This window comes from Thamnophis sirtalis, unplaced genomic scaffold, assembly GCF_051295495.1.
Source record: "Thamnophis sirtalis isolate CommonGarterSnake01/CBP01778 unplaced genomic scaffold, rThaSir2_p1.2 scaffold_2, whole genome shotgun sequence".
Lineage (NCBI taxonomy): Eukaryota > Metazoa > Chordata > Lepidosauria > Squamata > Natricidae > Thamnophis > Thamnophis sirtalis.
Window position 1 is genome coordinate 38,916,222 of NW_028261382.1, and position 25,447 is coordinate 38,941,668.

A 25,447-nucleotide genomic window follows, 5' to 3' on the forward strand; every position below is an offset into this window, starting at 1 on the left:
CCTCCCCAAAGGCTGCCAGAGTCTGGGCCACTCCTGGCCGAAAGGACGAGTGGTTTTTCCGCTGACTTTGTGGGTCCTGGTTGCATAAACAATGACTGGGGGGGGCAGGGGGGGGCTCCTGCCAGGATAATCCAGAAGCCCAGGGCAAGGGAGCCGCTGGTGTCCGTCCGGCATGACTGTCCAGAACAAAGCAGCAGGCACTTCCGTGGCTGGGAAGCCCGGCCAAGTTTTGTGGGTCTCAGTGGGGGAAGGATGGAGCAGCAAAACAAGTGCAGTTTTCATACTTCCCCAGCCCCCCCTGCCCCCCCCAACCACAGCTCCCCAGCTCTTGATTCCCCTGCCTGACCTGGATGTGAGCTTCTCCTTCCTCCCCCCTGTTTTATAACCCAATCCCGATTCAGGAAGGGGGGGGGGTTGCCTTTGGTACCCTCCTAGGCACAGCTCTGGAACCCTCCCTACCCTCTTTCCACTGGGTTGCAGGAAGCCTCCGCCCTCTCCCCCCCCACTCTGCCTCTTGCATGTGATCCTCCTGCTGGGCCCTCTCTGCTTGGCACACGGAAAGAGGAAAAACGGCACACACAAAACGATCCTCCCTCCAGGAGCCCCAGCTGCTTCAGCAAGGGAAGGAGGCTGTTTTTCTGCCCTCCCAACACCTGCTCACAGCTTCCTGGCCGAGATCCTCCCACAGTGCACGGCGAGGGAGCATCACCTTGCTGGGGAAGTTGGCTCCAAGGGGCCCCACGGGGCAACTCTCTCTGCGGCAGAGAAAGGCTCTCAAAATCCAACCCCCAGTTCCCCAACAGCTGCGAAGCCGAGGGGAGCCTGGGTGGGTGCGGGTGAGGCCAAAAGGGCCCCCTCTGCCAGGGAGACCCCCTTTCCAAAGAGGGAAGGAAGACCGGAGGCCTGGGGAGGGAGAAGGCGGGGGGAGCAGTTGTCAAATTGTTTGCAAACTCTTCCCCTTCCTTCGCATCCAGTGGGATGTTTCTTTGCTTGAAGTTTCACTTAAAAAAGGAATAAAGTTTCTCTTTGGCAATTAGTTTCACACAAAAATGTTAACTATTTTCTGAAAGAAGCTGCACACCTGATCGCTCCCAAGTGCAGCTTAAAATCCAGGGGCTTTTGGAGATGCCCCCACACTTGAGGGAGACACACACACACACCCACAGGGACCCTCTGGGGGACGCACGGGGCATTGGCCTGTGAGAGTCTCCCCAACACAATGAAATTCCAAGTGTTTTCTTTCCTGCCCTCCACAGGCATATTAAAAAGAGATTTGGAAATAAATAACCCAGCCGTCTCGCAGTCCCCGGAGCTAAATCCCTTTGCAGCCGCAGGAAAGGTCAGGTTTCATTAAAGTCAGGAAAACGTTATTTCCCAAGAGTTGCCTGGAAGCCCCCCACCCTCTTCTGCGCTTCCCTTCAGCCACGGACCCCCCCACCCCCGACTCCCACCTCCAGGGCTGGCAGGGAGCCCTCTCCCCCCCCCCCGGCTCTCTGGCTTATGGAAGAGCTGCCCCCTCCGGGGCGAAGATCTCACTTTCCTGGGCCCTCAACTGCTGGTCTTGACCCTTCTTCCCTGCCGGAACTGAGGAGGGGGCTTCTCAGTGGGCCCCCCGAGGAGGTCGCCCAGCGGTGCTTCAGGGCTCAGCATCCCGCAGAACCTGCTGGGAACTGTGGGCCCATGGAAGGACCAGACTTTGGGGGCTTTGGCGGAAAGGAGGGGTCACCAACACGTCCCTCGCAAAGGTGAGGATGCCGCCAGCTGCCTATCGCCACACCCTCGACAAGACAAAGTGATTCAGAAAGGCTGTCACTTATCAGAACCCCCCCCCCCAAAAAATCAGGGATCCTCTGAAGCAACTCAACCCAAGAGAAGCAAAGTACAACCGCCCCCCCCCCACCTGCTGCTTCCAGAATGCCCACTTTGGAGCTGCCATGCAGGTTTCTGGGGCTCTGTGGGTCGGGGGAGAGCCTTTGAGGGCTGGGCCTCTCCCAGGCCCCTTCAGACGTTCTCCCTAGAGCGGGCTCAGCTCTCGCTGAATCCCTGCACTGGGCTCTCTACCAGCACGGAGCTTCTTGGAAAGCCGGCGCAGAAAGAGTCTGCCCAGAGTTGGCACACGGGGCAGCCAGTTTGTGATTTGTGGCAGTCCTCTCTGTCTCTATCCAGCCCCCCTCTAAGGCAGCCAGGGGGCTTTTCTTCGGCTGGCACTGGGCTGCGGTGCCCAGGGAAGCCTCCGTGCCAGGAGAAGGGGGCTGAGCCAGGGGCCAGAGTGGGCAGCAGAACCAACTCCCTGCTCTTGAAAACAGCCTGCGGGTTGGGGGGGGGAGAGGGGGGGAGAGGTTGGGAAAGCCTGAGAAAAGGGGGAGGGTCCGTGAGGGGAGGAGCCTTCCTCCCTTCAAGATCCCCTTTCAGCCAGTGCCTCTATCCAGAGACAGCCCAGAACGGAGGGGAACCAGAGCTATTTAAGGAAAGGGGGACTCCGCTGCCATCCAGCTGCCCGCTTGGCCTTCTCGCTCCGGGCACAATGGGCAAAGGGGTGAGTATCCTGGGGCAGGAAAGCCAGGCAGCCGTGGCACAGGGGTTGGGCAGGCCAGTGGCACAGAGCTGGTACTCACCCAAGAGGAAAAGCAGGGCTCCAGGTTGGGCGGGGGGGGGGGGGCTGGAGTGAGTGGCCCCAAAGCCCCCCTTCTTCTTTGGGAGCCCCCGGAGAACCCTGCCCGAAACCCCTCCGCCCGCTGGTGCAATCGGAGGTCACCAACTCAACTGGCAGGAAAGTCCAGCTGACCCTCTCCGACAGGGCCAGGGTGGCAGAGATGCCAGCTGGAAGCATGAGTGACACCCTCTGTTGGACTCTCTGCCCAGAGCCGGCCTCGGCCTCGCCTGCCCACCGGGGTCTCTCTCTTCCGGGCTCGCCTGCCCACCGGGGCTGCCAGAGCTTCAGCAGATTCTGGTCCTCTTTGGACCAGAATCGGGGAGGGGGGGGTGGTCATCCTTGCCTTTGTGGGTGGGGGGCCACAGGCCCTGCGCAACTCTGAAGCAGGACCGAATCTGGATACGTAGGAGGCCCTTCATTCCAAGCACTGCAAGAGGCGGATTTTGTATGTATGGATTCAACGTTTAGAATGCCTTGTTTAAAATTAAGGAATAATAATTATAGTTGAAAAGTTGACACATAACATTAACGTATCTACGTTTAACAAATGAGCAATTTGTGACTCGGTATATAATTGCAAGTGGGGACCGTGGAAAGGACGCACAACATCTTTCAACCAAACGACACAGTATATGAAATGGAAGAAGGACTACATTTTTGTTTGTTCTTGTTTGTCTAAAAATAAAAATAAAAAAGGAGGATTTTGGGAGCTTTTGAAAACGGGATGCAGATTTTTCTTTTCTCAAGCATTTCCCCCCAAGACCCAGTTTCAGAATCTGCCCCCTTTCCTGGCCCTGGGCCCAAAGTCCCCGAAGACCCCCGCTGCAGCTGGGCCTGGGTCTCGGCCTAAGGCAGAGGAAGGATCTTGGATTCCGAAACTGGCCCACCCGGCGTCTGCCTGGAAGAGCCCAAACCCCACAGTCGGATTCTTTTGGAAAAGAGGCTGGGAAATAAAGTTGTCCGGCATCTAGGAAAGACCCCTGGGAGGGTCCACAGTTCTGGGGAGTGGCGGAGCTGGAGCAGGGAAGGAGCAGAGAAGGAGCCGGGAAGGAGTGAAGCAGCTCCGGAGAAAGTTTGGGATTTTTCCGCCTTGGGGAGGGGGATGCAGGAGGGGCTCTGCTGGGATTGGAATGTCAGAAAGGCTCCCCCTCTGGGATGCCGGAATGACACCCCCCCCCCAAGAGGTGGACGGCTTTGGCAGAGAGCTAAATTCACAGCCCGTCCCTCTGCCTTCAAGGGCCTCCATGCAGCCCAGAGGCAGCTGCTCCTCCCGGCCGATGGGGCTCTGCGGGTGGACCTTGGTTCCGCACCAGAGGAGGAAGCGGCGCATTCAGAGCCTGCGTTGTTGTCAGAAGTCTGGCACCCCTGGGGGCATCGGGTTTCAGGCTCCGGATGCAGCCCTTCCGGTGGGTCCTTCGGGGGCAGAAATGCCAGGACGATAAACGCCCGCCCTTCAGGGGTTGCCAAGCAGTGCAAATTGTTCTGTGGCAAACAGGGCAGAAAGGAGGGAGGCCCAGTCGATGGAGATCCAGGAAAAGGGCACCAAAGTGGGGGGCCCACAGATTCGGCGCCCCAGAGGTGAGCTGAGTTGCCCCATCCAAAGAAGGCAGGCGGGAGGGAGGGCCCCCAAAGGTTTCTATCCCACCTGTTCCTGGCCCACCATGTCAACAGCATCTCCCCCACTCAGAGCGGGCGAGAGTCGGCGCCCCTGGGCCCCACGGCCGAGAATGGCGGAGGGAAGAAGAAGCAGAAGGAGAAGGAGCTGGATGAGCTGAAGAAGGAAGTCAACCTGGTAAGGGGGGCAGCTGGCGGCAGGGCCCCCTTGGCGGCCTCCGCCTCTCAGACCTCTGGGGGACGGTTGGGGGAGGCCCCTCTGAATCTGCCCTTCCTCCCTGAGGCTCTCTGGGGCGTCTCTTCCCCAGGATGACCACAGGCTCTCCCTGGACGAGATCAGCCGGAAGTACCAAGTGGACCTCTCCAAGGTGAGTCCCACCAACCTGCCCCTCGGCTCCCCCCCCCCATTTCCTGCTCCAGGAGCTCCTTGGCCAGCCCCTCCCCCCCCAGGACCTTTGCTGTGTGTGCCAGAGCACCCTGGGGGCTCGGACGGCCTGGGTCTCTCCCCCCCCCCCGCATTAAATCCCAGGAGGGGAACCGGAATCTGAGCTGCAGCCCTGTGGGGGGAGGGGGAGGGGGAATCCTCCTGCTACGACTTACTACGTTATTAAAAATGTCTCCGGATTAACCTGCACAAGCACAACAGTTAAAGCATTTATTATTTTTGGTCCTGCTTCACGTGAAATCTCCGTGCCTTGTTCCCAATGAACTGAACTCCAACCCCCCCCCCTGATGGCCTTTGGCTTTACCCCAACCTTCCTCTCTCTGCTCCCCCCCCTCCCCGCTCCCTTCCCTCCTCCTGACCACGGCAGGGCTTGACCAACACCCGGGCAGCCGAGATCCTGGCCCAGGACGGACCCAACGCCCTGACCCCCCCGCCCACCATCCCGGAGTGGGTCAAGTTCTGCCGTCAGCTCTTCGGGGGCTTCTCCATCCTGCTGTGGATCGGGGCCATCCTCTGCTTCCTGGCCTACAGCATCAAGGCCGCCATAGAGGACGAGGTGGCCAACGACAACGTGAGTCCCCAGCGGGCAGGGAGCCCAGCGTGGGAGGCTGCCCTGGGCCGGGCCGGCTGGGGGCTTTCCCTGCGCCTGGGGGGGGGGGCTCAAGGTTTTAAGGGGGGGGAGGGTGTTGGCTGCCTCAGCTGAAGGGCGGCTGCGCTGAGTCAAGGAGGCTGAATTCTCACCCAGGACTGGGGAGGGTGAAGCAGGCCCCAGGGCCCTTTTTCACAGGACACACTTTGTGCACTCGTGTGTGTGTGTGTGTGTGTGTGTGTGTGTGTGTGTGTGTGCAAGCAGTGAATGGGGGGGAAGCAAAGGGCTCCAGGCTCTACTGGCTGCGTGACCCCCCCCCCCCAAAGGTTTCTGTACTTGGAAACTATCCAGCCTCTCTGCAAACTAAACGGCCGGCTGGGGGGGGGGGGCAGAGAGTCCCTTCCCTGCCCCTCCTGGAGGGCAGCTGCCGAAAGAGCCGGAAGCCCTTCCAGGGCTGACGGGGGGAGCTGGGCGAGTGGGAGACCGTCCAGGAGCCGCCGGAAACGCAGCAGAGGATCCCAGCATATGGGGAGCAAAGCCCCCCCCCACCAGGGCAAGGAGGAGCGTCTCACACTGGCCCCTCCCTCACTGCACGCTGAGCGGCCGCGTTTGCCAGAGTCTCTTCTGCCCCCCCCCCCCCGCGAATGCCAGGCTTCCTTCGGCCACCAGGCGGCCCCCTTTTCTCCATCTTCTGCTGCTCCTTCCCTTCTTCGCACCGTCTGGGAAGACTTCCCTGAAGAAGCGGTTTTTTCCCAGGGGAAAAAGGGAGTGGAGAACTTTCCTTAAGAGACTTTTTGGCCCAGTGGAAGCCCAGAGAGGCTGCAGCTGTCCAGCCCCACTTCCCCCCATTCCCCAAGGAGACCTTTCTCTGCCCCCTTGCCAGGATGGCTCTGCAAGAGGCAAGGGAGGGGCCGGAGGGCTGCAGGGCCTTCCCTGAGACGGACGGTTGGCCCCCTTGACGGACTCAGGCGGGCCCACCCCCAGCAGCCCCAGCAGCCCCTTCCATAGGGCCACAGGCCTTCCACAGGCAGGCCTATCAGGGCGCAGGAGGGCTTTTCCATCTGGTTCATTGGCCAGCGCAAGGATGAACAACCGAGCGACCTCCGCTGTGCGGCTGCACTACAGTTCCCAGCATCCCTCAGTGTTGACCGTGGCAGCTGAGGAAGATGGGATAGGAGGACCTCAAGAAGCCCCCCTCCCCCTCCTGCTGTTTGCTGGTTGACTCCCATTATCACTCCAGGGGGGAGGGAGGCTGAACCCTCCCCCTCACGCCCTGGTTTTATTCTTTGCCCTGCATAAAACCAGCCGGACCCACAACTGGACAGCCGGTGGTTGTGCTTAGACCACAACTCCCAGCAGCCTCGGCCCCTGGGCTCAGCTGAGAGGCATGCTGGGACTGGCAGTTCTGGATCGCCTCAGGGGCATCCGCCTGGTTGGAGAAGCATCAAGGGAGGAGGTTTCTCCAGGTGGTTGACACCCCCCCCCCGACCCCTCTGCTCCCCCGACTTCCCCTCTTCCCCACGCTTTCTTCCAGCTGTACCTGGGGGTGGTCCTGGCGGCCGTGGTCATCGTCACCGGCTGCTTCTCCTACTACCAGGAGGCCAAGAGCTCCAAGATTATGGACTCCTTCAAGAACATGGTGCCGCAGGTGAGCCGCCCGTCCTCCCAGCGCTGCCTTCGGAGGGAAGGTGTGCACGGGAGCTGGAAGCTGGGGGGGGGCCCCCAAGCAGCCCCCCGGCAGTTGCCGGAGACCTTCCCTTCCTGCCAAGGGAGGGCAGCGGGTGGGGGGAGCAGCCACGGCCCCCCAGGACGGTCTCTCTCTCCCCTGACAGCAAGCCCTGGTGATCCGCGAAGGTGAGAAGATGCAGATCAACGCGGAAAACGTGGTGGTGGGGGATCTGGTGGAGGTCCGTGGTGGGGACCGGATTCCTGCCGACCTGAGGGTGATTTCCTCCCATGGGTGCAAGGTGAGACCGCGCGGGGGGCGGGGGCTTTCCCCTTCCGCATGGGGGAGGCCTGTCTGGAGGTCTTCTCCGCTGCTCCCCTCCGGCCGCCTTGGCTCGGCACAGGCCCACGGCTGCTGTGCTGCCCCTCCAGGAGGCCCCTGTCCCTCACGGCTTGGGCAGCCACCCTCTGCTGCGCTTCTCTCCCGCACAGGTGGATAACTCCTCCCTGACGGGCGAGTCGGAGCCTCAGACGCGCTCCCCGGAGTTCACCCACGAGAACCCCCTGGAGACACGCAACGTCTGCTTCTTCTCCACCAACTGCGTGGAAGGTCAGGGGCCCAGGGAGGCCGGGGGAGGCACCCACCCTGCTCTGCCCTTGGTCTGGCCGAGGGGGAGGCAGGTGAGCAGGGGCCGACGGCTGCCCTCACCCTCCTCTCCCCCCCCACTGCCAGGCACCGCGCGTGGCATCGTCATCTTCACCGGGGACCGGACCGTGATGGGCCGCATCGCCTCCCTGGCGTCCGGGCTGGAGGTGGGCCGCACCCCCATCGCCATGGAGATCGAGCACTTCATCCAGATCATCACCGGGGTGGCCGTCTTCCTGGGCATGTCCTTCTTCATCCTCTCCCTCATCCTGGGCTACAGCTGGCTGGAGGCCGTCATCTTCCTGATTGGCATCATAGTGGCCAACGTGCCCGAGGGCCTCTTGGCCACCGTCACGGTGAGCGGCGCCCGCTGGCTGACTGCAGGGCGTCAGGAGGAGGAGGAGGAGCAGGAGGAGGAGGGGGGCCCTTCTCCAGAAAAGCCATCAGGCAAAGGGGGAGGCTCCTCCAGAGATGGGGCCAGTGTGGTGGAAGGGAGGGGAGCCAGCCGAGGGCGCCAGGGGCCTCCTGCTTCCTGGGCAGCATCTGTGACTCTTTCCTCTGCCCTGAGGTCCCTCTGGACCCTCCCCCGTTGACCTCCCCTCCCCCTCCCCCACCCACAGGTCTGCCTGACGCTGACCGCCAAGCGCATGGCGCGGAAGAACTGCCTGGTGAAGAACCTGGAGGCCGTGGAGACACTGGGCTCCACCTCCACCATCTGCTCGGACAAGACCGGCACCCTCACCCAGAACCGCATGACGGTGGCCCACATGTGGTTCGACAACCAGATCCACGAGGCGGACACCACCGAGGACCAAAGCGGTGAGGGCCAGAGTGGGGCGGGGGAGCCGTGGGCCTCCCGGAGCAGAGCAGGGGGGGGGCTTTGGGGAGAGCGACGGGGCCTCGTCCAGAATTGGGCCCCAGCACGAGAATGAAAAAGAGCCTCTCTGAGCATACGCAGAGGGCGTGCTTGCTACGGCCTGGCTTAATCCCTGAAACCCGAAGCCTGAAATCCTGAAGGGCCGCCTTCCCTCCCCAGGGGCCACTTTTGACAAGCGCTCGTCCACCTGGACGGCTCTGGCCCGCATCGCAGGGCTGTGCAATAGGGCCGTCTTCAAGGCGGGACAGGAGAAGGTCCCCATTTCCAAGGTATGCCTGTCTTTTGCCACTAGAGGGCAGACCTGTCAGGGCCTCCCGACCTTGAGAAAGCTCCTCTGGCCCAGACTGGGATGGGAGGCCACTGGGAGATCCCGAGAGTGGGAGGCTGGCAAAGTCCCTGAAGGGGGCAGCGCGAAAGAAAGACCCCGGAGTCAGCAGGAGCCAAGCCTGACATGTGGGAGACCCTTTGAATGTAGCAGGGCTGGGGGGGGGGCGTCTGGGGGGGGGCTGAGCAGGCCTGAGCAACTCCTCTTCCCCCTTTTGCCAGAAAGACACGGCCGGGGACGCCTCGGAGTCGGCCCTCCTCAAGTGCATTGAGCTCTCGTGCGGCTCCGTCAAGAAGATGCGGGAGCGGAACCCCAAAGTGACCGAGATCCCCTTCAACTCCACCAACAAATACCAGGTGGGGGAAGGAGATATTGGGGGGGGGCAGCTGGGGGGGGGGTCGACTGTCCCAAAGAGCGCCCAACAAAATGGAGAAGGGTGGGGTGCATCCTTAACCCAGGTCTCCCCCACCCACCCTCCCCTGCGGGGGCCCCGTTGGAGAAGTGGCGGGGGGGATGTCAACAGCTTCTCTCCCCCCCCCCCCCCCAGCTCTCCATCCACGAGCCGGAAGACCGGCCCAACGGGTACCTGCTGGTGATGAAGGGGGCCCCCGAGCGGATCCTCGACCGCTGCTCCACCATCCTCATGCAAGGACAGGAGGTGCCCCTGGACGAGGAGATGCGCGACGCCTTCCAGAACGCCTACCTGGAGCTGGGGGGGCTGGGCGAGAGGGTGCTGGGTGAGGACGGTTCCTCTGGGGAGGGGGAGCCCCCGGAGGGCTTGAGCCAGGAGGGGAGGGGAGGGGGAGCTGGGCCAGGGGTGTCTCTGAGGCAGCCTCGTCTCCCCCTCGCAAGGCTTCTGCCTGTACTACCTGCCCGAAGACCAGTTTCCCCGCGGCTTCAAGTTTGACGCGGACGAGGTCAACTTCCCGATCACCAACCTCTGTTTCGTGGGGCTCATGTCCATGATCGACCCCCCTCGAGCGGCCGTGCCGGATGCCGTGGGGAAGTGCCGAAGTGCTGGGATCAAGGTGAGCCGGCCGTGGGCTCAGCAGGCTCCCTCGGTTGCACGCGGACGCCGCGTTCCCCATTGGAGGGGGGGGGGCTCTGGCCAGAGCACATGAGGCAGCCCCCCCAGCAGGAGAGGAGACCCTGGAGCGGAAGCTTCCTTTGAAGAAAGTCAACTCCCTCCTGGCAGGTCATCATGGTGACGGGCGACCACCCCATCACGGCCAAGGCCATCGCCAAGGGGGTGGGCATCATCTCCGAAGGCAACGAGACCGTGGAAGACATCGCCATCCGGCTGAACATCCCCATCAACCAGGTCAACCCTCGGTAGGTCAGCCCCTCCGCCGCAGGCTGCCCCCTCCTTCGGGCTCCCTGCGCTGCCCCTGCTCACACGTCCGGGGGGGTCTCCACCTAGGGAGGCCAAAGCCTGCGTGGTCCACGGCTCCGATCTGAAGGACATGAGCCCCAAACACCTGGACGAGATCCTGAGGGACCACACGGAGATCGTCTTTGCCCGCACGTCCCCGCAGCAGAAGCTGATCATCGTGGAGGGGTGCCAGAGGCAGGTGGGGCCGCTCGGCTCTTTGGGGCAGGCAGGAGGGGCCCATCGTGGCTGTGCCCGCTTGCTCAGGGCAAGGAAGAGCAAGAGGCAGGGCTGGATTTGGTTATCCTTGGCCTGGTCTCCCTGCCGGGGTCTGGGGTCTTCTCTGAAGCCAGAAATAGGGGGCTCAGCGTCCCCAGGGCATGGGGTACCGTCCCCCTCCACCACTGACCCACCCTCCACGGCCCTGCAGGGGGCCATAGTGGCCGTGACGGGGGACGGGGTGAATGACTCCCCTGCCCTGAAGAAAGCGGACATTGGCATCGCCATGGGCATCGCCGGCTCAGACGTCTCCAAGCAGGCAGCCGACATGATCCTCCTGGATGACAACTTTGCCTCCATCGTGACGGGCGTGGAGGAAGGTGCGTTCCCCACAGGAGCTGAAGTGGGGGAGGGGGGATGCCAGGGAATTTCCTGTGGGGGGTCCCACTCCGTTTCATCCCCCAACAGGCCGGCTGATCTTCGACAACCTGAAGAAATCCATCGCCTACACGCTGACCAGCAACATCCCCGAGATCACGCCCTTCCTCTTCTTCATCATCGCCAACATCCCGCTGCCCTTGGGCACCGTCACCATCCTGTGCATTGACCTGGGCACCGACATGGTGGGTCTGGCCGGCTTCCTTCGCGGGCTTCCAAGCTCAACCCCCCCCCCAGCCTGAAGGATTCACCGCGTTCCCCCCCTTCCCCCCTCCCCCTTTAGGTGCCCGCCATCTCCCTGGCCTACGAGGCGGCTGAAAGTGACATCATGAAAAGGCAGCCGAGGAATCCGAAGACGGACAAGCTGGTGAACGAACGCCTCATCAGCATGGCCTACGGGCAGATTGGTGAGCCAGACCCACTTGGGTGCCAGAAGAGGGGGGGGCTCTGCCCAGGAGCTAAGGGACGCCCCCTCCCACGTCTGTCTCCCCAGGCATGATCCAGGCCCTGGGGGGCTTCTTCACCTATTTTGTCATCCTGGCCGAGAACGGGTTCCTGCCCGCCACGTTGCTGGGCATCCGCCTGGACTGGGACGACCGCTCCAAGAACGACCTGGAGGACAGCTACGGCCAGGAGTGGGTGAGTGGGGAGGCGCTGGGCCAGGGGCAGTGCCAGGGGACCGGCGCCTGCAGGAAGGGTTTGCCGGGCCGTAGCTGGAGGTGGGCAAGGGGGCCTTTGTGGGGAGGCGTCTGCCCCTCCAGGCGTCCCCACCGGGCGGTGTCTCTTCCCTCCCGGCAGACGTACGAGCAGCGGAAGGTGGTGGAGTTCACCTGCCACACGGCCTTCTTTGCCAGCATCGTGGTGGTGCAGTGGGCCGACCTGATCATCTGCAAGACGCGCCGGAACTCCGTCTTCCAGCAGGGCATGAAGTGAGCGCAGACGAGGCAGGCCAGGTGGCCTTTGGGGAGCCCTCCTTCCCCCTGAGGCCACCAGAGCAGCCCTGTCCGGTGGTAGACTGCGCCTGCCCACGGAGCTCCCTCTGCCGCCTCTGAGCCTCCGTCTCTCGCTCCCCCCCCCCCCCAGGAACAAAATCCTGATCTTCGGCCTCCTTGAAGAAACCGCCCTGGCTGCCTTCATGTCCTACTGCCCTGGGATGGGGGTGGCCCTCCGGATGTACCCCCTCAAGTGAGTAGGACCCCCCCCCCGTCTCCGGCCCCTCTGCCCTGCGCCCCACAGGCAGCCCCCCCCCTGACCCATCCCTCCCCCTCCTCCTCTTGCAGGGTCACCTGGTGGTTCTGCGCCTTCCCCTACAGCCTCCTCATCTTCAGCTACGACGAGGTCCGGAAGCTGTTCCTGCGCCGCTACCCCGGGGGTGAGCCTTCCCCCCCCCACGCCCCCCCACCCCCACCTTTCCCCAGAGGGGCCTTGGGAGAGAGGAGGGGGCAGGTGCACCTCCCACCCCCTCCTCTCTCTCCCAAGGCACAGGGTCTTCAGGTGGCGCTCCCAGCCTCTTTGCAGAACCATGGGCTTTGGAGTCCTGCCTTGGGAGGGAAATGATGGGGGTTGCAACCTGAGGGAAGAGAGGCTGGTTTGAGGGCAGCGAGTGTGGGGGGGGAGGCTTCCTGCTTGCAGCTCTCCCCCCCCATCTCTCTCTCTCTCACACACACACACACACACACGGACACAGAGACAGCGCCCCCTCTGGCCACTGAGTGCCTGCTTTCCTTCCTTTGCAGGTTGGGTGGAGAAGGAGACGTACTATTAAGCCCCAGAGAGGAGCCGGGAAGCCCCCTGGGATCCAGCCCCTCGCAGCCTGTAGCCCCCCCCGTAGCAGCTGAGAGATGCAATAAACCTAACCCTGCCACCCCCCCTCCCCCACGCCTGCTTCTTTCAGGAAGGACCCTCGGGGGGGGGGGCTGGAAATGGGGCTCTGCCCCCTGTGGTTGCCAAGGGCCTAGCTGGAGGCCCGGGGAAAGAGGGCAGAGGTGGGGCAACTGAAGCTTTGGACTGGGGGGAGACAGTGGAGCTGGTGGCCCCTTGGACCCCCCCCCCCGGGGAGAGTGGCCCCATCATCCTGGCCTTTGCGGGGGGGGCATCCGGGCCTTCTCTACCTCCGGACAGACGATCCTTTCCTCGCTTCCTCAGGATGTCGGCCTCAGACGTCAGAAAAGGAGGATTATTTGGGGAATGGGGGGGGGGGGTTACTGCACCAACCACTTGGGGCCGGGAGGGAGACAGTTCCCCGGATGGGCTGCTGGGGCTCCATGTGGCTGCTTGACCAATGCAGGAGAGGCCCCTCCAGGAGGGCCCCCTCTTTGCTGACCCCCCAGAACAGGCCTTAGGGCAGACCCTCACCCCCCCTGCCCCCCCCCCGTGGTGTCCTGGGGCCCAGGGCCTCTGGGGGAGAACAGCCAGGCAGTGGATTAAGGGAAGCTGGTGGGTCAGCAGAAAGGGCCAAAATAGCCCCGGCTGACTTCAGCTCAGCCCAGCCACATCTGCACCCGTTCAACGGGCGGATTAAAATAACAGCAGCTGCTGGACGGACGGACAGGCTAAAAATAGCCCCCAGGACATAACTTGCCCTTAAAGACGGCCGAAAGCCCAGCCCCCCACCTGGCCGGTCCCTCCCCCCCACCAATCTTTAGAGGGGCGGGGCCCCAATTTGGGGGTGGGGGGGTTTGGGGAGGGTTCCGGACTTCCCACAGCCTTGGAGGGTGTGGTGGGAACTGGGAAGAGTGCGGAGCGTGGCCTCCCCAGTAACGTTCGTCGTGCAGGGAGTGATTCCCCCCCCCCCGTATTGGGCCGTCTTCCCCTTCAGCCACTGTGGAAGGTGGTGGGGAGGGGGGTTTGGGGCCTCGGGGGGGTCCGGCTCTTCCGCCACACCCGGAAATTCTGGGTTTTGCACCCAGGCGAAGACTCAAAAGAGAGGGAGGAAAAAACCTTCCCCAGAAAAGGGGGCCCTTTGGGGGCTTGGAGGGGGGGGAGAGATGGGCTCCGGGGCTGTCCAGGGGCCGTGGGTTTTGCCAGCCCCTCATCAAGAGCTTCGGACGGGGGAGAAGCAGGTGGCCTTCCAGCCCCCGAGCCTCGCGGAGGGCCTGGCCCACTTCGGTTCTGCAGCTGAAATGCGTCTCCCGTGATGAAATGCCCCCCCCCCTCCAGCATGGCACAGGGAGAAGGACGTGCCAGCTCTGCCCGCATCCGGCTGGCAATGTGGAGCGGAGACTTCGGGTCACCTCAGCGTCCCTGTCATCTTCCCAGGAAGAGGAGGAGGAGGAGGAGGAGGAGGGGGGGGGCTCTAAATCACAAGTGACAGCTGCCTGTTTGTACACAGAGCCCGGGCACACGTGCGTGCGTGTGGTCCCTGCTGGCAGGCGGAAGGGCTCACCTGCGAGGCAGGGCGCCCCTGGGACCACAGCCAGCTGGGCCAGGCCAGCAACTGGGGCCGAGGTGAGAGCTGCCTCCTCCACCTGCCCCACATCTCCCCTCTCTGTGCAGGGAAGGGCCCCTCCTGCAGGAGCTGGCTCAAAATTGTTTGTGTGTGTGTGTGTGTGTGTGTGTGTGTGTGCAGCAACCGGGTGGAGGGGGGTTGGGTTTTGCTCCCTTGCGGTGTAGTCCATATCCCCCTGGGCTGTCCGAGCTCAAAGCCCCTGGGAAACAGCTCTTGGGGGCAGCAAGGAGCTCTCAATCCGAGGGTGGGGTGAATGGAGGGGGAAAGCCCTTATCAAGGATGCTCTATCCGCCCCTCCAACTGGGGAGGGGGCTACTCCACGTGGCCTCCTTTCCTTCCCCTTGGACTTCAGTGGGGGGGGGGGGTGGAGAGCCTTGGCAGCACTGCTGAGGCCTTTGCAAGGCTGAGCCCTGAGCAGGGTCCTCTGATGCCAACCAGGATGCCACACACCCCCCCCAGACAGAGGCAGGATCCCCTGAAGGCTGAGTGCCCCCCCCCAAATTAAACCCAAGCACTGACCTTGAGATCACCCCCACCCCACCCCGACCTCTGCTCTGCCCAGCATCCCTCAGCCAAGGCGGAGCCGGACGCCCAGCAGCTCCTGGAAGGTCCACCCGGTTCCTGCCCGCTCCTCCGACGTAGAGGTGGTGGCTTGGGAAGAGCCGGGGAGGGGCAGAGGGACGGGCTTTCCATGCTGGGCAGGCCCTGAGGGCTCTTCGTGGAGAGGCCCAGCTTTGCCAGAGATGAATGGGGCAGCCCACGCCTGCGTTTCAGGGCCTGCGCAGGAGAGGCCACCCACAGTCAAACGCACCCTCTGTTTGGCCAGGGCTTCCCGGGGGCCCAGGAGTGGGACCGTCCCTGCACTTAATGGAGGGAGGCCGGCCAGCGGAGCCCTGGAAGGGGGTGAGCAGAGCCTTCCTCCCTTCCTCCCCTGCCCGAGTTCTCCCAGGGCAAGTCTGCCCATCGGAAGCGGCTGGAAGGCCTGGCCCTCTGCCTGTGGTACCCGGGGGGAAGGCGGCCTCTGCCTGCTCTTGGCCTCCCAGCGCAGATACGTCTTCTGGATGCCCTCGTCAGCTGGAGATGCCTGGAAGGGGGAAGGAGCGGCTCCCTGACGCCCCCCCCCCCCCCGCTCACAGGCCCTTACCTAACTGCCCCTGTAACTCAAGAGCCTCCAGGCATCTGGCGCCCCCCGCCCTCTCTAATTTCCCTGCCATCCGCAGAAGCCGGTCTTGATTTACCTCCGAGTCATCTCCTCTTATTTTTAGCCAGCCCTCCTTGCCCTGCCCCACATGCCTCCTTCTCTGCCCCCCTTCCTTAATATGGCGATAAGGAGATGCCCTCCAAGGCAGGCTGGGGGGCGGGGGGGAGAAGAGGGGAGAAGGCTGGAGGGACCCACCACAGGAGGGGAGCCCGGGCCCCGGCAGCCCCTGTGCCAAGGGGGTCCAAGCGGGACTTTTGGGGGGGCTGGCCCTCCCCATCGAACGGCCCGCTCCCTACCTTCTCCCCATTGACATATATAGGCAGGAGCAAGAGGGGGGCCGGCTGGGGACGCTGCCAAATATCTGTGGATAAGACGGCCCTCCGGCCCCAGAGCCCTCCCCCCCCACCCGAGGGTCTTTTATGCACTGCCTGGAGCTTTGCTCCTCCGCCTTTGGAGCTCCTCGCCCCTCCGTGTGGTGGTCACCCTCCTCGGCCACTCCGGGCACCTGCCTGTGTCAGCAAAGAGCCGCCTGCCCAGCCAGCCACCAGCCGGGCCGCCACACCTGACAGGGAGAGGGAGGGAAGGCAGGAAGGGAAGCCCAGGGCAGCCTCCTCTCTCTTTCTCTCTTTCTCTCTTTCTCTCTCTTTCTCTCTCTTTCTCTCTCTCCTCTTGGGGAAGGACCCCCGGAACCCCTTCGCGGCAGGATGAAGTGGCTCGGCCTGACCTTGGCCGCCCTGCTGCTGGCCTTGGCCGGCCCCGTGGCCCGTGGCGAGGAGGGCCTGGATTTCCCCGAGTATGACGGCATCGACCGGGTCATTGACGTCAACATGAAGAACTACAAGGGGGTCCTGAAGAAGTACGAGGTCCTGGCGCTGCTCTACCACGAGCCGGTGGGGGAGGACAAGGCTTCCCAGAAGCAGTTCGAGCTGGAGGAGCTGATTCTGGAGGTAGGGGCGGGGAGCGAGGAGGAGGGGGGCACATTAGACCGGCCCAGGGAGGCGGCCTTCTTCCAAGGAAGAGCACGGGGCCTTCGGGGACTGGGGGCCAGGGGCAAGTGGCGAGGGATGGGCGCGTCATCGCTTACTGGGGCAGTCCAGCAGTCGGGACGTGGGACGGGCGTTTGAAAGGGCCAGTTCAGACATACGACGAGGGTTTCCTAACCGGCTGGGCAGCAAGCAACACGTTGGCACTTCTCTCGGCAAGGGCACCGCGTGAGGCGGGGGGTCTGCCCCACTGCTAGAGCTGCCCCCTCGCTCTTCCCAAGAGCGCTGGAGACGTGGGACGTCATCAGGCTAAATTTGCCACCTCCAAAACTGGAGCCCGCCAGGCCCACTTCCTTGGGAATGTTGCCCGGGGGGGGGGGGAGCCAGAGCAGCCTGGGGGAGGGAAGGAGATGCTGTAGCTGCAAGCAGGGCCTCCCTAGAAATTGACCCCAGGGCGGCAGTGGGGAGGGCCAAAAGAGGAAGGGAGAAAAGGGGGTGGGAAGGAGAAGAAGGGGGCAGGCAGTCCCCCCCCGGCTGGGATTAACTGTGGCCCAAAGTAGGATTTTCATGGCACTAGTCCTCATGTCTGCAGCACTGTGTGTGTGAAGATGGGCAGACAAAAAACAAGACCCCTGCTGGATCATCCCGGAGACCCTGGCCCAGGAATCCCTCCAGTGGAGAGGCTGGCTCCCTCCCACCTCTGCCCTGGGGTTGCCCAGGAGATCAGCTCTGATGGTCCGAAGGGGACGGGACCCTTGCTTTCTCTCTAGAAGCCCCCGGCCCTGCTGCTGGGCATGGCAGGTGGGGGCACCGCTTCCCCGCCCAAGGCCTGACCCATACAGAATGGATCCCCTCCAACGGGGGGGCAGAGAAGAGCAACCTGGGCCTGCCTGGAGGAGAAAAGCTGCTTTAGAGAGGGAAGCGAAGCTCCCGTGGGCAGTTAGTCTGCAGCCCCTCAACGTGGCTCAAGGAGAAGAGCCGTCAGCGGTTGGGTCTCCCCCCCCCCCCCCGGCAACTGAATTCACCCGTTTTTATCCCTGGCCGGATGGCCAAAGGCAGCGAGCACAGCTGTTCCCTCTTGCCGGGATTCAAGGTTAAAACTATCCGAGGGAAACGAGGACGGAGCCTGTCTTTCCCCCCCACTTTTTAATTTTTAAACCTGTCTTTCCTGAAGCTTTTGCAAAGTTTGGGGGCTCCAAGTGACCTGAAACGCTGATTGAACGGTGGCATTTAGTTAAAAACTCTGCGGGAAGCCAGCGGTTCAGGTTGAGCTGGAGGGTTGGGAGCCAGGAGGGATAAAAGGTTGAATGATTCAATCCATCTGATTGTTACATTCCGGATCTTCCGCCCAGAAATCCTTCAAGATGCTCCCTGCAATGTTTTCATTCCCCGTCTTCTCTCTCTCTCTCTCTCTGTCTCTCCTCTGGCCCTTCCGTCTGCCGCGTGGGGCTCTTTCTCCTAGTTAGCAGCCCAAGTCCTGGAAGACAAAGGGATTGGATTTGGCCTGGTGGACGCGGAGAAGGACGCCGCAGTGGCCAAAAAATTAGGTGAGGATTGACATTCCGGAGACGGCCTCTTTGCACACACACACACACACACACACGGGGGCCAAGCTCATTCGGGGTCTCCAGGGAAGAAGCTTCGATTGCGGTGGAAGCAGAACCAACGCCGGAGGCCACCAGGGGGCAGTGAAAACAGCCGGGTTCGTTCAACGGCTGCTTCCCTCTAAGGCAGTGTTTCTCAACCTTGGCCACTTGAAGATGTCCGGACTTCCAACTCCCAGAATTCCCCAGCCAGCGAATGCTGGCTGGGGAATTCTGGGAGTTGAAGTCCGGGCATCTTCAAGTGGCCAAGGTTGAGAAACACTGCTCTAAGGGGCCTTTGGGGCTCCCGAGACAAGTAGGTCTTTAGGCCCCCCCCCCAAGGCCCTTCTTTGGCCCTTCTGCGCTCCACCTGGGGCCCTGCTCTTGGTCGACCCATCCATCCTGGCATGGGGTGCCCACGTCTGCAGAACCAGGCTGCCACCCTCCGTGCTCCAAGGTCCAAAGGCAATCTCCAAAGGGTGACCCCCCCCCTTGTCCTCCCCCGCAGGGCTGACTGAGGAAGACAGCGTTTACGTCTTTAAGGAGGACGAAGTCATCGAATACGACGGGGAATTCTCGGCCGACACCCTGGTGGAGTTCCTCCTTGACGTAAGTAGCGACCCTCTTCCTGGCCCTCTGCAGCCCCTCTCCCCTCTTTACAGGTGGGGGGGGGAAAGCCTGGGACTGCCTGGGACCAGTAGGGGCCCAGAGTCCCCTGCTTCCAGGCCCTCAACCAGGGCTTCTCAGCCTCCACCTCCAGGATGTGTGGACTTCAACTCCCAGAATCCCCCGGGCAGTCCCCGTTCCCTTAGAAAAGCCGACATAACCCACTCCCCCCATTCCAGCTGGGCAGATGTGGCCAAGGCCTGACCCCTCCCCCTTTCCCGCAGGTCCTGGAAGACCCCGTGGAGTTTATCGATGGAGAAAATGAGCTCGAAGCCTTTGAGAGGATCGAGGATGAGCCCAAACTCATCGGCTACTTCAAGAACGAGGACTCGGAGCGTGAGTGGGCCGTTGGGGGAGGGGCTCCCAGGAGAAAAGGGGCTCCTGGGTAGAGAAGCCCAAGGGGGAAAGCTGGGTGGGGAAGGGGACTCTCAGGTCGTGGGGAAACAGGCTGCCCGAGCTGGGAGACGATGCAAGGAGGAGCCGTTCTGCTGGGGCGACCAGGAGTGACCCTCTGCCCCCTCTCCCAGACTTCAAGGCCTTTGAAGATGCTGCTGAAGAATTCCACCCATACATCCCCTTTTTTGCAACCTTCGACAGCAAGGTACGTGGCAGAGATGGAGGGAGGGAGGGAGGGAGTGAGTTTTCCCCAAATGGCAAAGGGGACACCCGGGGATTCTCAGTCATGGCAGCTGAGAGACCACGGACTTCAATTCCCAGCATTCCCCAGCCGACAGCCAGAATTAGGGAGGCATTTCCGAGGGGCGCTGGCTGGGGCAGGAGGCCCCGTGGCCCCCAGGGAGCTCTGCCCACCCAGCCTGCCCTCCTCTGTCTTGGCAGGTGGCGAAGAAGCTCTCCCTGAAGCTCAACGAGATCGACTACTATGAGCCTTTCATGGAGAAGCCGGTCACCATCCCGGACAAGCCCAACAGCGAGGAGGAAATCGTCCAGTTCATGGAGGAGCACAAGAGGTGGAGCTGCCCCCCCCACCTGCCCTGGGGGAGAGTGGGAGGGGGGGGCTGGCAGCGGGGGGCCTTCAGAGCAGCTTCTGTGCCTGGTTGCGGTGGGGAGACCGTCCTCGGTTGCCATGGCCACCATCTTCCCAGCATCAACAGCGTCCGTGCCTAGTTCTTCTTCGCTTCTTCTTCCTCCGGCTGCCATGGAAACGGCACACATTTGGCCCCAACGGTCGGACGGCTCCCCTCTCCATGCCGGCTGGCCTTGTCCTGGGGCTGCCGGTGATCATCAGCCCAGAAAGACCCCGGTCTCTGGGGACGGGGGCTTCCCAATGGGATCAGATGCCCACAAGGACACCCCTCCCCTTATGAGCCTGGCAAAGGGCAAGGGGGGTGGCGTTTCCCAGCCCCTGGCTTCGTGCCCTCCCCCAATCGGGCAACACACCTCAAGTGGGGTCTCCCCCTCCCCTCGTCCCTGAGCAGGGGGGGCTCCTGGCACCCACCAGCCCCCCAAGCCATTAAGTGGGTTTCTGCCTGTTGGCCCCTAGAGAAAGAGGGCAACAGGAGCTCAAGGCAATGGGAAGAAAAGGGGGCAGGCAGCTCTGCACCTCCCCCTGAAACGGACGCTCCCTGCACAGAGGGTCGGCCTCTAGAAGCCAGGAATGCCAAGGGCCGGCCGATAACGAAGAGGCTTTGCAAAGATCATGGCTGCCACCACCCAGGGAAGCCCTCACTGCTTGGAAGGGGGGCTGCTAGCTAAATAGGGCTGGGGCTGGCTCATATTTGGGTGGGGGAGCCCTGGGAATCCTTGGGCTGGAAAGTCAACCCCCCCCCTCTGCCCCACTGCCAAGAAAAAGGCCTCTGCCTGGGGTGGGGGGTGTCTGAAAAGACCTTGCTGGCCTCTGCTGCCATCTCTCGCCCTCACCCTGCCCTTCCCCCCCCCCTCCGTCCGTCTCTTGCAGGCCAACGCTGAGGAAGCTCCACGCAGACAGCATGTATGAGACTTGGGTACGTCCACAGATCTGAAAGTGGGGGGGGGAGAGGCCCCTCCCCATTCCGAAGGATGTCTCCAGGGCAGAGGAATCAGGCGGGCACCCACAGAGTCCCTCCTGGGAGGGAGGAAGAGAAGGGGCCAAAGGAAACCTCCTGAGCTGCCCCCAGGGCTGCCAAGGGGGGCTTCCTCTCCGTGGCCTCCCCTCCGTGGCCAGAGGCAAAGAAGAAGGAAGTCGGGGGGGGGGGAGTTTGCCCAAGCCCCCTCCCCAGAGCTTCCCAGAGAGTAGAAAGTCCCCTCCCCCTCCCACTGGGAACCCAATATCGGCTCCCCATGAATAATAAAGAAAGGACACAAAGCCGGCAATTCTGCTGGAAACAGATCCTTTGTGGTGGCCAAGTAATCAATTATAAAAGCATTTCCCCAGTTTCTCTTCACACGTCCAAAGGCATCTAGGGGTCCCCTTTGGCCCCTCCCAGAGACACACGGCTGATCTGCCCAGATCTCAGGCCAGGGGGCTTCTGTGGGGCCCAGCCGGCTCCCACCATGGCTGATTTACAAGCCGTGGGAAGTTCTGGGGCTCCTCAGCCGAGCCCCTTTCTCCTGCCCAGGGAAGTTGCCCTGTGGGGGTGGTGGTGGAAGGGCTGCTCCTGGGGAGGGGGCCCCAGCTACCTCCACCCGCAGATGAGCCCCCAAGACTCCCGGCCTCTCGGGCTGAGCTTCTCTTCGTGGCCAGGAAAACATTCAGGCTGCTCTGCCCTTGTCCTGTCTGCCGAGTGGGGAGGGGGCTGGGGGCTGCTTGCTTCTCCTCCTCGAGTCGGGGGTCCTCCAGTAATAGACAGCCAAGAGAGCAATAAAGTCGCCCAGCGTTGATCCGCCTCGCTCCCCCTTTAGGAAGACGATATGGACGGCATCCACATTGTGGCCTTCGCGGAGGAGGACGACCCTGGTAAGTCCTTCTAGATTTGGGGAGGGGGAGATCCTGTATTGATCCCTCCTTGGCCACCATTTATCCAGCTATAAACCTGGTTTGCGAAAGGGAAGCAACTCACGCTTCCTCTTGCACGCGCAGTCAGGAATCCCTCCGGCCTGCAAGGGACCTTCCTGGGCTGCTGGTCCCAGGACCCCCCTGGGCTGCCCTGGGCCAGAGACGCTCTGGTGGAAAGGGGGAAGTGGGAGGAGGCGAGGGGGGGGGCTCATTCAGGGGCTGCAGGCAAGAAAGCTGCTTAGCCCCCCCCCCTGCCCCCCTCTCTTCAGACGGTTACGAGTTCCTGGAGATCCTGAAGGAAGTCGCCCAGGATAACACAGACAACCCCGATCTCAGCATCATCTGGATCGATCCCGAGGATTTCCCACTGGTGAAGACTCCTTGAAAACGGGGGGGGGGGGGGGGGAGAAGCCACACCTTTTCCCCTGGCGCCCGGATCTCCTTCCCTCCCGACCTGCAGGATCTCACGGGGCCTGCTAGCAGCCACGGGGCACGGGGGAGGCGTGAGGGCGGCTCTTCTGATCTGGCCGGAGGGCAGGGAAACAGGGGGCCACAGGGGGCCACAGGGGGCGTGGGAGAAAAGCCAGCAGGGTCCCTGGCAGAGGAGGCTGAGGGAAGGACAAGGCCCCCCCTTGGTTCCCTAGGCGTCCAAGGGGCAGATTGAGCATAAGACCAAAGCCCCAAAGGAGAAGGGATTGTGGGGGTGGGGGTGTGAAAGGGGCTCCTTACCCCATGGCCCAAAGAGTGCTCCACCCCCATTCCAGCCCCCAACCAAACCCCAGAAGCCTCACTCTCCCCTCTCTCCTTCCTTCCTTCCTTCCCAGCTGATCCCTTACTGGGAGAAAACCTTCGACATCGATTTGTCTCGGCCTCAGATTGGCGTTGTCAACGTGACGGATGTGAGTCCCGTCAAACATGTGGCTGCCCCTTGGGTGTCAGAGGTCGGGCCCATGGGGCACAGCCCGGGGAGGGGTGCCCGAGGGCTTCGGGGAAGACCAGCTGGGGGGCCGGCTGGGGGCCACCGGACTGAGCCTCGAAGGGGGGCCGAGAGGATGGGCCGAGAGAGAAGGCCTGGACGCTGGAGCCAGCCAGGGGGCGGAGGTGGTGGGGGGCCTGGCCCTGCCCAACCGGACTCCCCCCAGCAGCTCTCTCCTCCGATGTCCCCCCACCCAGGCCGACAGCATCTGGATGGAGATGGATGACGAGGAGGATCTTCCTTCTGCGGAGGAGCTGGAAGACTGGATTGAGGATGTGCTGGAAGGAGAGATAAACACCGAAGACGATGATGATGATGATGATGACGACGATGATGATGATGACTAAGGCCCCTCCCATTTTTCGTGCAAGGCCGGCCCTGCCTGGAGAGCCCCACCCATCCCGCCCTCCGGCCCCACACACAGCCGGGCCCAACAGCAGCCCACCTGGCCTGCACGGAAAGACCCCCGGCCCTAGGCAGAAAATATTTTTATATTGATCTTATTTACGTCCAAGGCCCCCACCGCAGTCTGACCAGGCTCCCTCCACGCAGCCCCCCCTGGGCCCCCCCTGGGCCCCCCTGCCCTCTCTCGTCTTCCTCCAAAGGCTCCTGTGTCTGCCCTCCGCTTCAATTGGCCAGATGCCAGGGGAGAATGCCACCTTTCCTGGGCTGGTGCCAACTCTAGTGGCGAGCATCAGCCCTACTTGGAGGGCCAAGGGAATTTCCCATCATGCACCTTGGTCCTTGCCTTTGGGGGCTCCTTATTGGCCGAGGCTGATCACCTGAAAAGATACCCCCTGCCCTCCCCCCTTCCCACCCAGGCCTTGGGACCTGATGCCAACAGGTTCCCCCCCAGGCTCCCCCTGGCAACAAGGCGCTCACCTTTCCAGGTAGCTCCATCAAACTCGCTAGGGGGCAGCAGCTTTTTATAAAGACCTTCAGCCATGCGCAAGGAACGGAAACAGGAAAAGTGATCGGCAAACTTGTTCACGTCCCTTCGAAACTGTTCCCCAAGGGGTCCTTCTCCTTTCACACAGACACACACAGACACACACACGGAAGGGGATTTTGCTGTCCTAGTTCTCAGGAATCAGGAACCGATCTTTGGAGTTCCATTTTTCAGGACCATAAATTCTGAGTCATTTTGCTGAATTAGTTGAAGAAGAAGCAGAAGAAGATGTGCCAGCAGTAAAAACCAGATGCAAATTAACTTTTGGAGCTTCGTGGAGGGGGGGGGGAGAGAGAGATTGGGGCTCTGTTTTCCTGCTCTCTTGAGTGAAGGAGCGGGGGAGCCAGCTCAGAAGGCTGTGAGGGGCGTAATGTACAATATGTATATTTTTCAACACCTTTGTACAGATCAAACCAAAAGTGATTAAAAAAAAATGGAACAACGAAAGGGACTGGAGAGGTATTTCCCTCCCCCTCTTGCCCCTTCTTTGGCAAACAGCGTTTTTTTTGGGGGGGTCAGAAAGTCTGGAATGTTCTGTGGTTGGGGGAGGGGGGGTTAGAGAAAGAGTTCGGTTGCTCCGTCATGGAAACTGTGCACCCCCAAAAATGGCAATGCTGCACCCCTCCCACCCTGCCAGGGAGCCACGAGAAGGAGCGATTAGAGGGCTTCCAACCCCAGAGGAGACGCAAAGGCCACGCGGCTCCCACGGATGCTGTGGGCCTCTAGGGGCAGCCCAAACAGGCCAGGGCCAGCGATTAAAGGCTATTTCCCCCCCCTTCCCCCCAGCACTGCTTATGCTCCTGGACGGTCTCTATGAATAATATATGCTAATCAAAGAGGACACTCAGCCTCCCCTCCAAGCTTTCATCTCTGGCAGTGGAAAAAACGCTGCGTCCATCCATCCTCCCGGCAGCACTTAGGAGCCCCCGGGCTCTGCCCTCGGCCCAGCACTGCCCTCGGCTGCCCCTGGGAGGGACGGGGCTGCGCTTGCTCCCGTTTCACAGGAGGGAGAAATGAGGCCAGGAGAGAGAGAGAGGAGCTGAGGAGGGAAGGAGGGAGGGAGGGATTTGCCCTAGAGAAAGAGGGCAGAGACTCAGGGAGGAGGACCGGCCCATCTGTGGTGCTTCTAGAGGCCTTTAATTAAGCCTCCTTGGCCAGGGGCAGTTTACCCCCCTACAGCTGCCCACGGTGGACGGACAATCCTTTGCTTTGTGCTGCTTAGTGGAAGCAGGGGGGCAGGAGTGGGGTGGGCTGGCCCAAGGAAAGGGGCCAGGCCTGTCCCCATGGAGAGGAGCCCTCCCTTGCCCCACGAAGAAGGGGTCGCGGCGGCCGGCGGAGCTCCTCAGCAATTCCTTCGGCGAGTCCCACGTTCCTATCAGAGCCACCAGCTTTTTCCTCCCCCCCAATCAAAAATGCATGAAGAACATTGCCAGTCTATTAATATCAACCCCGGTAAAAGCTTTCTATGCACGGGCGTTGTGGGTGATGGGGAGACATGGGCAGCAGAGGGATCCATCTGCAGTGGGGGGGGGGGATAGGTAGGGAAGGTTAAACTTGCTCTGAGCTGCCTTGAGGTGGGGAGAACCTTCAAGGTGAGAGGGGGTGTAATAGAGGCAGGGGGCAGAACTGGCAGGAGCCCCTCAGAGTTACTACCTTGGAGTAACCACCCTAAGTCTTCCTAAGGAAGTGACAGAAAGGATGGGAGGACTGTCTCCATCACTGCTGGGGGGGGGCATTTTAAGGATGGGCGGTGGCGGCACAGGGGTGAGAATGCAGTACTGCCAACTGCCTGCAGTTTGGCAGTTTGAGTCTCACCAGACTTAAGGTTGACTCAGCCTTCCAGCCTTCCTTCCGAGGTGGGTAAAATGA

The 25,447-nt window shown here is 62.1% G+C and overlaps 2 protein-coding genes across 2 annotated transcripts; both read left to right on the forward strand.

The window, feature by feature from the left end:
• Window positions 1-2,412: 2,412 nt before the first annotated feature.
• On the forward strand, window positions 2,413-12,713 carry LOC106540363 (sodium/potassium-transporting ATPase subunit alpha-2). Its single transcript, XM_014055446.2, has 23 exons — window positions 2,413-2,536; window positions 4,341-4,445; window positions 4,576-4,635; window positions 5,080-5,283; window positions 6,836-6,949; window positions 7,134-7,268; window positions 7,459-7,576; window positions 7,700-7,968; window positions 8,233-8,431; window positions 8,649-8,758; window positions 9,036-9,170; window positions 9,362-9,551; window positions 9,667-9,842; window positions 10,010-10,146; window positions 10,235-10,385; window positions 10,614-10,782; window positions 10,871-11,025; window positions 11,124-11,247; window positions 11,334-11,479; window positions 11,639-11,769; window positions 11,924-12,025; window positions 12,121-12,212; window positions 12,577-12,713. The coding sequence occupies exons 1-23, from the start codon at window positions 2,525-2,527 to the stop codon at window positions 12,603-12,605; spliced, it is 3,063 nt and encodes a 1,020-aa protein (XP_013910921.1). The 5' UTR covers window positions 2,413-2,524; the 3' UTR covers window positions 12,606-12,713.
• Window positions 12,714-16,096: 3,383 nt separating this feature from the next.
• On the forward strand, window positions 16,097-23,686 carry CASQ1 (calsequestrin 1). Its single transcript, XM_014055412.2, has 11 exons — window positions 16,097-16,436; window positions 17,935-18,019; window positions 18,564-18,664; window positions 18,946-19,057; window positions 19,249-19,322; window positions 19,559-19,689; window positions 20,637-20,682; window positions 21,560-21,614; window positions 21,923-22,023; window positions 22,478-22,552; window positions 22,827-23,686. The coding sequence occupies exons 1-11, from the start codon at window positions 16,194-16,196 to the stop codon at window positions 22,974-22,976; spliced, it is 1,173 nt and encodes a 390-aa protein (XP_013910887.1). The 5' UTR covers window positions 16,097-16,193; the 3' UTR covers window positions 22,977-23,686.
• The last annotated feature ends 1,761 nt before the right edge of the window (window positions 23,687-25,447 follow it).